At 35.1% G+C, this 16,232-nt stretch overlaps 2 protein-coding genes across 2 annotated transcripts; one reads left to right on the forward strand and one right to left on the reverse strand.

Moving 5' to 3' along the window:
- Positions 1 to 295: 295 nt before the first annotated feature.
- Positions 296 to 9,449, forward strand: Scamp (secretory carrier membrane protein). The gene is made up of 8 exons (XM_028317337.1): positions 296 to 509; positions 584 to 685; positions 998 to 1,129; positions 2,783 to 2,987; positions 3,883 to 4,141; positions 4,478 to 4,595; positions 5,371 to 5,532; positions 8,091 to 9,449. Exons 1-7 carry the CDS (start codon positions 453 to 455, stop codon positions 5,524 to 5,526), a joined length of 1,029 nt encoding a protein of 342 aa, XP_028173138.1. The 5' UTR covers positions 296 to 452; the 3' UTR covers positions 5,527 to 5,532; positions 8,091 to 9,449.
- A 130-nt stretch (positions 9,450 to 9,579) lies between these two features.
- Positions 9,580 to 12,110, reverse strand: LOC114362077 (pre-mRNA-splicing factor RBM22). The gene is made up of 7 exons (XM_028317336.1): positions 11,832 to 12,110; positions 11,689 to 11,742; positions 10,946 to 11,439; positions 10,686 to 10,859; positions 10,458 to 10,600; positions 10,242 to 10,354; positions 9,580 to 10,139 (listed from the first exon to the last, which is right to left on the reverse strand). Exons 1-7 carry the CDS (start codon positions 11,883 to 11,885, stop codon positions 9,945 to 9,947), a joined length of 1,227 nt encoding a protein of 408 aa, XP_028173137.1. The 5' UTR covers positions 11,886 to 12,110; the 3' UTR covers positions 9,580 to 9,944.
- Positions 12,111 to 16,232: the final 4,122 nt, after the last annotated feature.

Consider the following 16,232-nt stretch of genomic DNA (forward strand, 5'->3'; position numbering starts at 1 on the left):
TAAACCAGCTCACGTCCACCAATGAATGCTATTTTGTAACAAAAAAGTACATTCGTAGCCTAATGTGCTGTCTTCGGAAATAATAATCATCTGATTCTTCTCGACAGGCCACAGGATAAAACGAAAAGTAGGTAATCAAATCATATTTAATTCAAGTACCTATTAAGTCCTTGTACAATATCATCCACAACGACCACAACCACAACCAATACCACCATATCCAACACACTCATAAAATAATTTATTTTTGGGTCTTTCATAATGACTTTTTTTTTAGTCATGGCAACACCTATGAAGAACTGTCAATTTTCGTCACCATCAGCAATCTGTCATATCGGTCGATTTGTTATCTCCTTGTGAGCTAAAAATACGTTAATACAATTAAATAAATCCTTTGTCCTGTGTTAGGTGGTCTAATAATATTAAAAAGTGGCGTAAACTACACATAAATCATGTCGAAATTCGAAGATAACCCGTTTAGTGATCCAACCATAGACAACCCCTTTGCTGTAAGTACCTTTGCGACGAAGAAAGGGGATTGTTTTCATTCATTTGTCGCATTATTTCGTATGTTTTATTCCAGGACCCTGCGGTACAGCAAGTGGCAAGAAGTACTAACAATGCTACGCAGGGTCTCGACGATTACAATCCCTTCGACGGGCAGCAGAATGCAAATCAGAATACGGTAAATGTTGCCCATTAGTCATGTAGTTCGGTGGGTGTCGATAAAACTTGCAACGATTGAGATAATAATATGCTGTGTAGCTGATATCAAAGTCGCCCAACAAGTTTGCTGCCTAATAGGCTCATAATTTAATGTGTGGTCATTCCATTGCATGCTACATTCTTGGGATTTTTTCCTACTGGCCTTAATTGTAGAGATCTCTTATCAGCAGCATAGTTTCCCGTTATTTTCTGTTCTAATTAATTTGATAAATACCTATATTGAGGCTAAAAATCTGTGGATGTGTTGTGTAATGAGCGATGTGGATTGCAGCCAGCGCAGCAGCCGACACAGCCTGCGATCATGCAGGCGGTGTCTCCTCCCAGCAACACACAGTATGCCCGGCCCGCGCAGCCTCAGCCGCAGTCGCAGGCTCCACCCAACTTCACCACTGCAGACTTTCAGGTATGTAATTTAGCTTGTAATAAGTCAGCTGATTAAATAAAACAGAACAACCATTATCATATACACCAATCAAATAAGTACCTCGAATACTATAGATCCAAGTACTTAAAAATATAATATACCTAATATGGATAACTTTTATGTATTCAATGGTTTTTACAACCTGGGTATAATTAGAATGATTTATTAAGAAATTCTTCATAGAAATAGGTATTGAAATAAAAAGTTGTGTTATCTGTGTTTACATATTAATAGTAGAAGTAGATGCTCTCTAAATGAGCATTTAATGTCACTGCATTGCACCGTAAATTGAAATGTTTACAAAACAATGTTAATTACAAAGTTTTTGTGCACTCTCAGATTTATCTTTATTCATAAAACAAACATGAGTAATTTTGGTGTGTGTAATTTTTTTCATTAAAATTAGAATGCTTATCACGGGTGACATTTAAACACCAGAATTAATTCGTAATCAAAATAGGAATAAAAGATAAGACACTCCAAAATATTGTTATCTGCAGTGTATATTTTGTTTTATAAATTGATGAGTAACAATATCATCACATTACAGCTTAACAAATTACTGTTTTTAAATCTATTTCACCTTCACATTTACATCAATCTTTCTTTAAAAATGACTTAGGTCACTAAAATCCCTAATGATAACTACTTTACCGACTATACTATGTATACATATTAACTATTAAGCAAAGTATATTATCATTAGCACTTGTGAAAATACCATGCTGTAGTACTCAATGCTCATCTAGAAAATGTCCTCAAACCACTGTGTGATATAATTTGTGAAATACTTTACATTGCATGCTATTAACACGCACTTTGCTTTTTTACGCACAAAAGGAGCTGAAGGTAAATGAACCCAACATTTAATTATTTTCATTATAAAATATTACTTAAATAAATGTATTTATTATCATTCTATCAATTAGATTGAAACTTACATAATGAATATAATTTTAACTGGTTGGTGTAATACTGTCATTTAGCACTTCATAACACTAACATGTTCATCAATTAGATGTAATTAATTATAGAAAGTCAACACATGTTTTAACAAATAATAGCTGTTGTTCAGCACATTAGTTTCATTTAGTGCACTGTTTCCAACTAGTCCACTCGTAGTTTCGAAGTAACGTAGCTAAGTAATTGAAATGAATGACTTCCCTGTTTAACTTTTGAGTGGGCTGACACTCTCTGAAAAGAGACAAACTTACGTTCTAGTCTTGTGTCTGTTATCTGTTGAGTTACTGAGATTCTAGTATACATTAATCATAGTTATACTTAACCACAGTGTTTGTTCAAATTGCAAGTGTAAATCAATGAAACGAATGCCCGTTTTCACCATCAATCCCTAATTTGTAAGTGACACCTACCTATGGTAACACATAACAAGAATTTTTTTACATAGGGATCACTTAAAGATTCGTTGAACAGTGTTTTAGAATGACGTTTAGTACGGAAACGTCATTTTAAAAAAGTGTTCAACAACTGTGTAACTTTTTATTAGTAAGGGCGTAGGTATTGATGGTGAAAACGGGCATAAACATACTATCGCTCAATCATCAAACATTCCAAGTGTAAAATTAGGCTCTCACAGTGTAAATAATGACGTTATCCGAAATCGAACTGCAGAGAAGACAAGAGGAATTGGAACGTAAAGCTGAGGAGCTAGCGAGGCGTGAGGCTGAACTAAGAGCGGGATCCGCGGGCCGGCGCAACAACTGGCCTCCCCTGCCCGCCTTCTGTCCTGTCCAACCGTGCTTCTACCAGGACATCAATGTGGATATTCCCCTGGAGTTCCAGAGAATTGTTCGCCACCTGTACCATTTATGGATGTGTAAGTACTAGAACAAAGTAATAGTACTTTCTAAATTGGTCTCTTTAGATGATTGGAGAAGACATCTGTTTGTTGATATTTAGTAACTTTAGAATATTATTACGTACTTTGATCATTATTTGTTTATGGTAGTACAATACAGAATCAACCTGCAACTTTTCTGCTTAATTACAACAGTCAAGAAATTACCCCTGTGTTACTTGTTTACATGACTTGATCATAATATCGTAAATGTGGATCTTACTTATAAGTAATGATTCATATCATTGTTTCGGGCAATGTTGATAAATAAGTAGAAATTGATATAGGTGACGTAAAGACAAACATTCTTATCATGTATATCTATATCAGTGTATGTATATATCAGTCATAATAATTTAATATAATGGTCAATGCATTGGAGTCCTCATCTACGAGATGCATAAAGCTAGAAACTAGGTCTTTTTGCAGTAACTTTTTGCAACATTCTAGTAACTCATTAATGGGTGTACTGAATGCACCTTTCAGTACACCATTTGGAAAAAAAACAGTAGTGAAAAGCTTTGGAGCCAGGCCAATGTGTGTGCAGTTTAATCAGATTTTAGTCGCTCTTAGAATACCTAGTAAGTCCTAGATCCTATTTCAAGCAGGGAAGAGCTACCTTTAGGGCTATATTTCACCGGGACACCATAGCGGCGCAACCAGTCGCCGCACTCGCCGCTACCAATAAAATGTATGCAGCTTTGCGCAACCAAACGGACACCAGGTGAGTAACTCTCTATAGAGCTGTATACATTTTGTTGGTAGCCGGCGACTGGTTGCGCCGCCATGGTGTCCCGGTGAAATATAGCCCTTACGTGCACCCTTTGGTTGGTGCCCATCACATTGTATCATTAATAACACCTTTATTTTCCAGTCCACGCGCTCATCCTAGCAGTGAACATAATCGGCGGTATCTCTATCATGTCGGTGGACCTCGGCGCATCCACCTTCGGTCTCAGCATCCTATTCTTCATCCTCCTGACGCCGTTCAGTTTCGTCTGCTGGTACCGGCCGATCTACAAGGCGTTCAGAAGCGATTCGTCGTTCAACTTTATGGTGTACTTCTTCATATTCCTGTTCCAAATCATCATCACGGTTATACAGAGCATCGGATTTGAGGATGGAGGATTTTGGTGAGTTATCAATGACACATGTAGATATTGTCATTTTATTATGTTATGATGCAATGTCATTTATCTATTGTAAAGTTTTATCTTTCTTATCTGCTATAATCTTACAAAATCCAAATCCGAATTTAATTATTTGCACAAAATTCGATAAAAAATTTAATATTCTTAGCTTACACACTTTTCTTTTCTGACTGCTGAAAATCTAAATAATTCTGTATTTTTTATAACCAATTTTTATCAACTCGATCAGGCGTCAACGACAATTCATCAAGATTTAACGACAATGAAATTAGTGGTAACACAGCATAATGATGTGTAACACTTAATTTTTTATTTCAGTGGACTGATCACGACCATCAAAGCGTACAAAAAGAACGTGGCGGTTGGTGTTATCACCTCACTAATCACCATCGGGTTTATAACTTGCGCTGTCGCGGATGTTATGTACATGACTAAGGTACTTATTACTTTAGGAACCTATTACAATTTGTCGCTTAATATTAAAGTGTTACGTTCTATCTAGTTATTGAAATTTTAAAGCATTTTTATCAATCTGCGTAGGCGTCATAGCCATCAAAATTGGTATGGCGTAAAATTACATTTTAGCAAATTACTTAGAAAGATTGTGGAAGGATTGGACTCATTTCAAGAGTCATTTCTTGAACTAACTTATAGAAAGAAACCTTAATTTGTAATAAGGCCCTACGATTAGGATCGTTCTGACAAGGGGGCGTCCATTAATTACGTGAGACAATTTTGGCAAATTGTCAAACCCCCCGCTCCCCTTGGTGAGATTTTCCCAGACCCCCTCCCCCTCCCTCTATCTCACGTGAGATTTCTTAAAATACATGTTTGCAATGTAAATGTGTAAATCTATGCTTCGATTAGGATTTAATATAAAAAAAACTGTTTCTTCTAATTTCTTTATTGTTTAGACGGTTTAGAATAAAAATTAAAAAAAATATATCATCATCAAATTATGTTCTTTTAATTATTTAAAATAACCCAGTTTTCTCGCAATTTGACCCTTTTTCTTGCTGAAAAAAATTACGTGATATTTTTCGAGACCCCCCCTCTCCCCTACGTGAGATTTAGTGAGGTTTTTCTTGACCCCCTCACCCGCCTAAACGTCTCACGTAATTAATGGATGCCCCCAACTCCTAAAAATGTCTCATTTGACTCTCCTATCCTTTTTTTTTCGAATCAAAATAACCAAATTATGATCTCTTTAGGTGCACCGCATCTACCGGTCGACGGGCGCGTCTTTAGCCAAGGCGCAGGCGGAGTTCTCGACGGAGATCCTTCGCAACCAGCACGTGCAGACCGCTGCATCCAGCGCCGCCGCCGCCGCCGTCAACGCGCAGCTGGCCAACGCCAACCGCTACTAGCCGCCGGTAACTATAGAAAAGAAGAAAGAAAGAAAAACATTTATTTGGTTCAAACTTAAAAAATATAACACACAGAATCAGCAAAAAACAAGTATAAGTTAGAACCAAAATTGGCCACCGCTCAGCATGTGTCATGCTCTGGAGTGGTAAATAAAACCAGAACACGACGCTGTTATTCTGCGGTGTTCATTTTTGGAGAGAGCTGGAAACAAACATGAGATGAGACAATACACAAAAAACAAACAAAAGAGAAAAAACAAAATAAAAAAAATTACAATATTAAAAGAAAAAAAAAGTAAATATAATAATAATAATAAATCTTTGGACAATTTCACACAGCGCCAGCTAGCCCCAAAGTAAGCAACTCAATGCTTGTGTTATGGGTGCTAGCTTAACGGATATACTACTTATTATATACTTTTTTTTTTAATTAAACACATACATATTATACATATTTACACCCAGACCCGTTACAGAAATTAAAATTCATCATTTCAATTTCTGCCCGGCCGGGAATCGAACCCGGGACCTCTCGGCATAGTAGTCCGTTCTGAACTACTACACCAAACGGCCGACGAATCTAGCCGCTACCCTCGACACTGCACGGTGTACAGGGTGGAAACGATAAGTGATCTCACTCGATTATTTCTAAACTATACAAGATATCCAAAAACTGGTTACTGATCCTGAAAGTGCTTCACGAGCTCTATCCAACGGTATCAATAATAAGTTACAAAATAAACTGGAGCTAACCGAAAATTCAATGTTTCCAGCTTCCATACATTTAGTACTGCTACAGTCATGGCACTCATGTCTTGATAATATTATAGCAAATAAAGCCTAAAACCAATGTTTTTTAAGTGTTTATTATTTAATAAAAACATTTAACACTTCTAATATTGTGTGGCCGGCATACATTTAGTATGGAGGCTGAAAACATTGATTTTTCGGATAGATCCAGTTAATTCTGTAAACTATTACAGATACCGTTTGAATGAACTCTTGAAGCACTTTCAGGATCAGTAATCAGTTTTTCGATATCTTGTATAGTTTAGAAATAATCGAATGAGATCACTTATCGTTTCCACCCTGTATATGACTACTGTCTATATATCCTACTCCAGCGCCGCCGCCGTCAACGCGCTGCTGGCCAACGCCAACCGCTACTAGCCGCCGGTAACTACCCGCTACCCTCGACACTGCACGGTCTATATGGCTACTGTCGATATATCCTGCTACAGCGCCGCCGTCAAAGCCAACCGCTACTATAGTCTGGTCTGCGAGCACGTAGAATTTTGTCCACTAACCCCAAGCTACCCATCCCTATCGCTCGCGCGTAATTATGTTGCTGTCGCGCTCGCACACTCACTGCAGGCGCCCGTCGCACAGTCGCGACAGCAATATAATTACGCGCGAGCGATAAGGATGGGTAGCTTGGGGTCATTGGACAAAATTCTACGTGCTCCCGGACCAGACTATAGCCGCCGGTAACTACCCGCTACCCTCGACACTGCACGGTCTATATGACTACTGTCGATATATCCTGCGCAACCAGCAGAGCGAAACAGTGGAATGGAGCGATAAAGTGAGCGGAGTTGCGTTTTTCCATACGCGGAGCTAGGTCACGAACGCGTGACGCAGCGTTGCCAGACGTCCCGATTTTGGCGGGACGTCCAGATTTTTAAATCAAATTTAAATGTCCCGCGCGGGACAGGCTCGGTCCCGCTTTTCGGAGAGAACTCGACCGTACGTGGCGTACGTACTAAATCTGATTTAAAATATTATTTTTATTGTTAAAATACATTTTCTATAGCTACTTTTGCTATCTATTGTCACGTAAACGTAATTTTAAGTCAAATAAAAAGATAAATATTTGAAAACCTTTGATTATTATACGTTTTTTTACTATGTCCCGCTTCTGACGGAAGAATCCCGCTATTTTCACTCAAAAAGTACCAAAGTCCCGACTTGGCGAAAAAAAAAAACTGGCAACGCTGGCGTGACGAGTCTTTTGTTTTTCCTATAGTTCCTTCCTCGCCGCCGTCAACGCGCAGCCCGCCAACGCCAACCGCTACTAGCCGCCGGTGATTACCTGCTAAGAGTCGTAGCACACTTATCAAATAGCCCGGAAAAATAAACACTGCCTTGCTCTCGGAGTAACTCCGATAGTAAACCGATAGCACTTCAACAAAAAATAAACTTGGCAAGGGATCGTAAATTATAAATAACTTGAAAATATCGAACTGCCCAAGGCGGGAATCGAACCCACGACCCTTCGCTTGCCAGGCTTGGACTAAAAGACGGCCACACCTGGACATAGCCTCCACCAATGAATTTCATACAACCGGTGACCTTCACCAGATTGTCAGATCACCGATGGGAGATATTCTCACATTGTATTTTCAAGGAAAACTTTTCTGCCCCAACGTCCATCAGTACAAAAACTTGGAGCATATTCCTTGGGATTTTGAGCATTTTTATGAAATCATACCTTTAAACAGACGACTTTACGTTTTAGATTTTATTAGTACAGAATTTTTGACTGACATTTAATTTTGTTCCAGGTGTAATAGGATGTGAAAAGTGACTCTGATTGTGAAGTCGACGACGTCACAGAAGTACAGCAGAACTAATGATAGTATTTTCAATAGTTATAATATAATTCAGCATATTTTCCTGAATTTTTTATTGTATAAATAATAAATAATATTGTTGTATGAATACATTTTGCAATTTATATCGCTACACATGTATTCTACCTCAAATGTTTGATCAAAGTTGATAGATTAACGTATAATCAACATACTTTTTGGCGGTAAAATATTTCGTTTCTTAAATTATAAGATAAATTAATGAGATTCTGCGCTAGCTGAGGTTCGATTAGATTCTTTCATAGAAAATTTAATACAGTATGCTGCATGTTCATTATTTATTATGAAAAAATATTATCAAAAAATGCATTATGCTGTGTTCAAGCTTGATATCAATAATTATAAAGTTGTTTAGTTTTACGGCCAAAATGTGATATGGCTGTGTAATTAATTTCATAATATTGTTAAACTTAATATCGTTTGCGCATTTTTTAAATAATGTTATTGAATATTAAGAAATGCTGGTTTGAGACCGTTTAGTTAGCTGAAAGATATTTATTTTAAATCGATATGAGCTTACAGATGCTTTAAACATCATAAGAAATACAAGAATTTACCTTATTTATCCCGCATTCATAATTAATCAATTCGAAAATTGCAAGCTATTTTATAATATTATAGTCACATGCAATCACATCGTGAAATAATCGTGTTTAAAGTAGTTGGTGTTTTCATTACGTTGTTTTGTATTATTCTAATCATAAAATTATTCCCTCTTTTTCGAAAAGTAGAGTGAACATTCCAAAACTTTAATCAATCTGTCGACTTGCATATTTAGAAGATATCGATTTCAATTTCTTAAAGTTCAATAATAATTCATATTGAATTTTTTGGTAAATGTAGGTGTATTTAAATGTTAATTCAGTAAATGTACGTACTTGGACCATTTACTTAATCAATGATCTTTCAAGTAACGAATTTTCTTGCCTTTTATACTTGAAAGATTCCTTCACTGCACAATGGTGTAATATAAATAAAGTGTAAGTGACAACCTAACTCTTACTAGTCACCGACTACATAGCTTTGAAAATTGACTTTACTAAAACCGCTTACAATATTTATAATTTTACATGACTGTCTTTAAGTAGGATACACTCAGTAAGTAGTATTTATGTATCTGGGCCTAGTGTATGTACTGTAAATTATTTACCAGACCGTCCTTACCCAGATAATGGTAAGAGAAGGCGTGTAGGTTTATCTAAATGTTTACTGTTTTGTAACGATTAAGTCATGTTAAACTTATAATTAATATTAATAAATATAGTTTCAGAGTCTACTGTTTCATTTGCTAATTAGGAGTAAGGAGTTGTAAATAATAGAGTTGAAACTTGTGTTCAGACATTTATTATAATTTTATATACAGAATCACACTTGCTTAATATTAACAATTTTGTTATTTAAAATAATACATAAGTACTGTTACAAAATGTTGGTAACTATTATCCACAATATTTTGGAGTCATAGTTCATAATTTTACAATATACAAATCAAACATCGAACACAATATTAAATTCATTAAAACTTATATCTAACAAAAAAATAAAGAATGGCAAAGCCAAACTAAACTAGATTACAATTTGCGGCGTTGAGTCTGACTATGGAGATACCTCCGGTGCCAAAGATGTGTCACAACATGCGACTTTCGTTCCCATCGTCGCCGACAACGGTGAGCCATTGGAGCGATAATCGTCGATCGGCCCGAAGAAAGCCGTGGCGGGTTTCGGTCAGCCGCTCGGGTGCCGGCTCGTCGACCGCCCGGCGATGCACTAGGTCTGGGGTGTATTTGCGTGAGCGTGGGCGCCCAACCGAGCGGGATCCTGGCTAGGGTAGTGCAACGGAAGAGGTGCAGGTGGTGGCGGCGCTGGTGGCGGAACACCACCCGCCCAACCACCCCAAGCGGCCGGCCCGCCGTAGTGGTGCAGATTGAAGAAGTCGTTCGGACGATTCGGCGGAGGTGGCATCTGTTGACAAAGAAAACGAACATTAATAATATGTCACTAGTCTAAATAAAACAATTTGAATCAATCTCACACTAGAGGCATAAAAAAGTCGATGTAACATACCTGTGGCGGGAATGGATGTAGGAACGCCGGCGGTGGTGGCAGAGTCCCTGGTAGTCCAGGAACAGGCTCCAAAACTGGTGCTGGCTCGTTCTTATCGTTGATGCCTTGCCGTCCTAAAAAGATAAAAATGGGTTAGTACAGTTCATCTATGACAAAATATAGGTAAATAAAATAATATTCAAAATAAATCAAATAATATACTGAAAGATAAATTACCTTGTGATTTGCCCCATTTGATGGTAAGGCGTTTTCCTCCAATAACAAGTCGGTTGAAAGTCTTCTCAGCAGCATGCTCTGCAGCGCTTCTTGTTGTGTACTGGACGAACGCACATTGCGCCCTCGGCACCAAGGTCAGTGATCTGCAAACACATTGAACTTTAGAATCCCATATAACAAAGAGTGAGAAATTTATTTAATTTTATAATTTTCTGGGTTGATACGAACCTAATTTCTCCATATTGGTAGAAATGTCCTCGGAGCTCCTCTTCAGTGATGTTATCAGGTAAGTTGCCAATGTAGAGGGTAGTGACGGTTCTGTCTTCTGGCGGAGGCAACGCTGGCATGGCAGCTGCTCTACGCATTAGCTTCTCTGCTACAGGATCATTCACACCGTAGTATCTGTGAAAAAGCACAATTTATTAGAGAAATGAAAACGAAATGGGTAACTAATACAAAAAGTAATTGTAGATAGAAGGGTTAAGTACCTGTCTTTGATATTTTGGTCGGCAAGAGGATCATCAGGATCTGTTGGCTTCTCGTGTCTGTATGGGCACTCTTCGCCTCTCCTGCATTCTCCTTTCACCCAGAATGAACACACATGGGGTCTGTTTCTCTTGTAGTATGGGGCAGTCCTCGCTAAGCGCAACAACAAGTCCGATGCTCCCTTAGACTTGAGAGCAGAGTTGCTGGGTTGTGTAGAATCAAACTTAGACATCTGACTATCTAAGTTCTGGATGTAATACTCCTTATTCACTTCATTCCGTGGAAGATCATCTTGGATTTTGAGTGCTGCATCTCGCACTTGGATTGGAAGCCCATACTCAAGGTCTAGAAGACAAGTTTGACAGACATTCTTCAGTTTTGAGCATGTTTGGCAGATTTCAGTCTTCTTGAAACGCATCCTCGCTCCAGGGCACCAGCGGAATACAGTGAAGGGACGTGCACATATCTTACACTCCTTGCCATATTTTTCTTTTGTCTGGAACAAAATAACAACAGTTGTAACATCACGATAGAATGAAAACCAAGGAATAATTAATTAATAGGAATTATACTTTAAATTACTATTAGTAGGGAGAAAAAAGGAACAAAAATAACCTCTCTTCACTAAAATGGACACAACATTTAAATTTACATCAAATAACTCTAGGGGGCCGTTATGTAAATGAAAATGTATTACATAGTCAAAAAGCATGCTGCAATTTAAAAGGCATATGGAAAAACTTACCATTCGAATATAGGGGTTATCTCCAAGACAGGTCTGGCACAAAATGGGAAAATCCTGCAATAGAAAAAAACCTGTGTTAATAATTTGTTCAATTTTCAAATGAAATACAGTAAAAAATTCGCACGAAAGGTCAAATAACTTACGGAATCTTCCCAATTCTGACGATTGTAAGTGTTAGTTGATTTCGATACTGCCATTGTGATTCACGAAACACAAGTTCGATTCAACGTTATCACAGTAATTAGAATAAAGTTCGTAATAAACACACACAATTATTGCTTGGTTATGGCAAAGATCAACACAAAACTGTGGCTTCACTTTTCAGACACAAACAGAATGATGACACCTCGTAGATGCGACCACAGACAGCGCGACCGTTCACGACTGTTCACGACTGACGCAACGCACACACTGACGCAAAACGGGTAACGTCAGGGCCTTTTATACCCAGTGATGTCCGATGCGAGTATTTGATCGAGTGAATGAATCATTTGCTAATCGATGTGACTAAGCGATTAGAAGTCTTAAGTTGATTATGGTTGTTTTTACTTAATAACATAGTAATTACATTACTAATTATTTGTGATTTTGCACTTATCTACACAAATATTATAAAGTGGAAAGTAGATAATATTTAGACTATTTTTTTTTATTGGCGGTATGAAAGTCGCCGGTTAGGTTAGGCTAGTAATTGAAATATTTAGAAACATTCGCAATACTTATGGTTTGGAAAATAATTATTATTTAATATCAACTCAAACATCTTTGAATTTAAAAATTATAAGAATTTTATAAGAAAAAAAACCTGTAACTTGTATTTAGCCCACCTTTGATTCAAAATTCTTAGGTTAGCTATTTCACTACTTTTAACTGATGATTGTATGATATAATTATTGTGGTTAAGTAATGATAATTAAAATAGTATTATAGATTTAAAAAAAAAATACTTATAATAATAATCAAAATACAAATTGGAGTTTTGATTATCCTACTTCAAATAAAGCTACATTTTGCTACCGCAGAACTCCATCAATTTACTACAAATTACGAGTTGGTCCGATAAAAAATTTATTCATTTAGTTTTCAAAGCAATATAAAAGAAAAAAGTATGTACCTACAAATACAAAGCCTTACTTATTATATTTAATGTGGGTAATAATAGTAAAATTATTTATTAGCAAGAACATGATTACAAATTGGTGTTTTTAATTAATTTCAGTATAGGTATTCTGTCGCATGCGACGTGTAAAAGTTCTTGTTCTTATTTATTTAAAGGCACAACGACAGAATAATAATATATTATAGTAACTTGATAAATATAATTTATTATACTAATGAAGTTTTCTAGACTCAGAAGCTGTTGTTCTACTTAATGCTAAATCAGTCAGTGGGTAAACTAAGAATAAAAATGTAATACATATTAAAATAACAATGTGCCTCCAGTTGCTTGAGTTCAATATTATATTGTTCCTGATCAGTAGGTATTAAGAAATTCGATAAAGTATTATAGAAAAGAATAGTTTAAAATGTATTATGTTGTATAATATAGGTTTACATTGGTATATAATATAATTATTCTGCTTTATAAAATATGATTAGTACCTATCTTATGATATCTTATGATATAAATCAATTATTACTTTTTATTGCGTTTATTTTATTCTATGACTATTAACATTATTGTATTCGTCATTAATGCAATACATTCGCATAAAGTTATACTATACCACAGAATAGGTAATACCACAGAATAGGTAATAGTACAAAACTATACTAGGTATTTATTGTACCATTCGGATAAAAATATTAAGGAATGTTCATTATTTTTTGCCGTAAATAAAAGTCACAAAAATATTTATGGATCATTAAGTAAATTAATTTAATGTTTTCACGGATTGCTCACTCAACAACGTATCCATTAGGCAACTAAAATACGTGATTACATAAGTACTTACGTGAGTCAGTAGTAGAACTCAGTAAGCAGACATTAATTACGTATGTAATTAACTAATTATTCTTTCATAAAAATAAAATAGGCACGTGTCAATTATTCACAAAAATAGATTATACCTTTTGTTTTACAACCTCGGTACTCAAGTTCCTCTAAAATTGGCAAAATAATCATATTTTTAATCCTTCCACAAAAGTAGGTATTTCACATTGTATTTTGTTATCTTTCTTACACAAACCCGTCGTAACCACAATACTTTGTTGTTATCTGTGCTTTGATGAAAGTGCTAAATTTGTTTTTAATCATTCTTACACAAAAGAAAAGTCATTAGTGTTGGTATTTTGTTATCTCTGTTTCAAAAAGCCGTAACAAAACTATGACGAATGTTTTAGAAATGTAAACGTTATCTGGTGTTTTGGTTATTCTTACACAAGAGAGAAAAGTCATTAGTGTAGGTTTTGTTATCTTTGTTTCAAAAAGCTATAACAAAGCTGTGGTGAATGTTTTGGAAAAATAAATGTTAACTGGTGTTTTGGTTATTCTTACCCAAAACAAAGTCATTCATTTTTCTTGTATTTGTATTTTTTCTTTCAAGAAGCCGAAAGTCGAAACCAAACTTGTGTGAATGTTTTCATAAAAATACAGGATGTTAGGTAAATGGGTATATGAGCCGACACTAGCCCATGTTAACATGGTCATATAAATGGTATGGTAAAGTCAGAAATTGGATATCATTATTAATTTTTTTTAAATTTTTATACAAAATAAATTTTATAAAATCCGATTTATATGAAAATTTAAATAATTAAAATGAAGATATCAATTTTCTGACTTCACCATACCATTTATATGACCATGTTAACATGGGCTAGTGTCGGCACATATACCCATTTCCCTGACACCCTATATACAAAAAAAATATAAAAATCATACAAAAAATATTTTCTACACAAAATAAACATAATTAGGTTAAAAAGTGTTTTGTAATCTTTCTTCCAAGAAGCCGAAATAAGTTTTTAGTAATAATGAAGAACTTTAGAGATTCTACGAATGAGTGTTGGATTATTGGCATTAGTGTTAGTGTTCTAATAGACGATGATTCGTAAATAAGTTTATAATTAATTGTAAACATTATCTTTGCAGGCTGATATGCCAAATTTAACACCTTCATAAGTTTTGAAATTAAAGTGGGTATTCCGAATTTTACCGAGTAATAGATTTTAAACGATGCTTTTTAAATCTAAAATTCGGTAAAAAATACCAAGTTATGATAATTTTTTAGTGGCGCACATTCTGGGAAATTATTAATAATCTACATATTTTTAATACTTCTACAAAAGCATTTATTATTGTATTTTGTTATCTTTCTTACACAAACTTGAAACAATACTTTGGTGTTATCGCTTTGGTGAACGTTTTCCTGAAAAAAAAGTGCTAATTTGTTTTGAGTCATTCTTACACAAAAGAAAAGTCATTAGTGTTGGTATTTTGTTATCTTTGTTTCAAAAAGTCGTAACAAAGCTATGAGGAATGTTGTGAAAATAGAACGTTATCTGGTGTTTTTGTTATTCATACACAAAAAAGTCCATTAGTGAAGGTATCTTCTTATCTTTGTTTCAAAGCCTTGTTACAAAGCGTTGGTGAATGTTTAAGAAAAATAAACAAGGATTAGCGTTCTTAGTCGAACTTACATAAAATAAACTTATTTTTTTTAACGACTTTATTACGACTAAGAACGCTCGTTCGTTCGTTCGAACGAACGAACGAACGAGCGTTCTTAGTCGAACTTACATAAAATAAACTTATTACTAGTGTGTTTTGTAATCTTTCTTCCAAGAAGCCGTAATAAGTTTGAAAGGTGCTTGAAATTTTGTTATCTTCTTGTCTATATTCACTACAAACTATGTCTCTCGGTACAATAAATTATTATTCTGTACAATATAAAATATTTATTTATTATTATACCATAATAATATAGTTGGTTTGGTACATACATAAGGCGAACTTATTGTCATTGAGAATTTTCTGCCAGTTAACCTTTGGACTAAATAGGTAAAATTCGTTCGGCAATTAGTTTAAAAGAAAGAAATGAGAGGAAAAAAATATATCATGAAATATAAAATGCTTTATGTAGGTACTAATAATATGATACGATAAAATAAATGTTGTCAACTGAAAATTATTAATTACCGACAGACGAGGTAAAAGTGATAAATTAAAGACATTCATCAGTGATTATTTCATAATGTAACCTTAGTAATAACAAGTATCATAAAAGAGAACACACCGGCTCGTGTACAGTGCTCGTATACAGCCACACATTTTGAACGTTTTGATATCATAAATATTAATTTTATTTGGCATAATGAGTTTGGATTGTTTCTTGAGTAAAATTACTTTGCCATAATGCCCAATTTACCAAACCATGCGGTAATTATTCATAATTTTCACATTTATCGTAACTTATACGTATAAATCAAAATATAATATCTTAATGTATCAAAAATAATTCAATATAAATAGAAATTGAACTTGATTAATCGGTATGGTAACAACACTACTATCCATAGACAAAATGTATTTGTAACTTTCA

The sequence above is a fragment of the Ostrinia furnacalis genome, unplaced genomic scaffold (assembly GCF_004193835.3).
Source record: "Ostrinia furnacalis isolate ACB-3 unplaced genomic scaffold, ASM419383v2 OfSCF6168, whole genome shotgun sequence".
In the NCBI taxonomy this organism is placed as follows: Eukaryota; Metazoa; Arthropoda; class Insecta; order Lepidoptera; family Crambidae; genus Ostrinia; species Ostrinia furnacalis.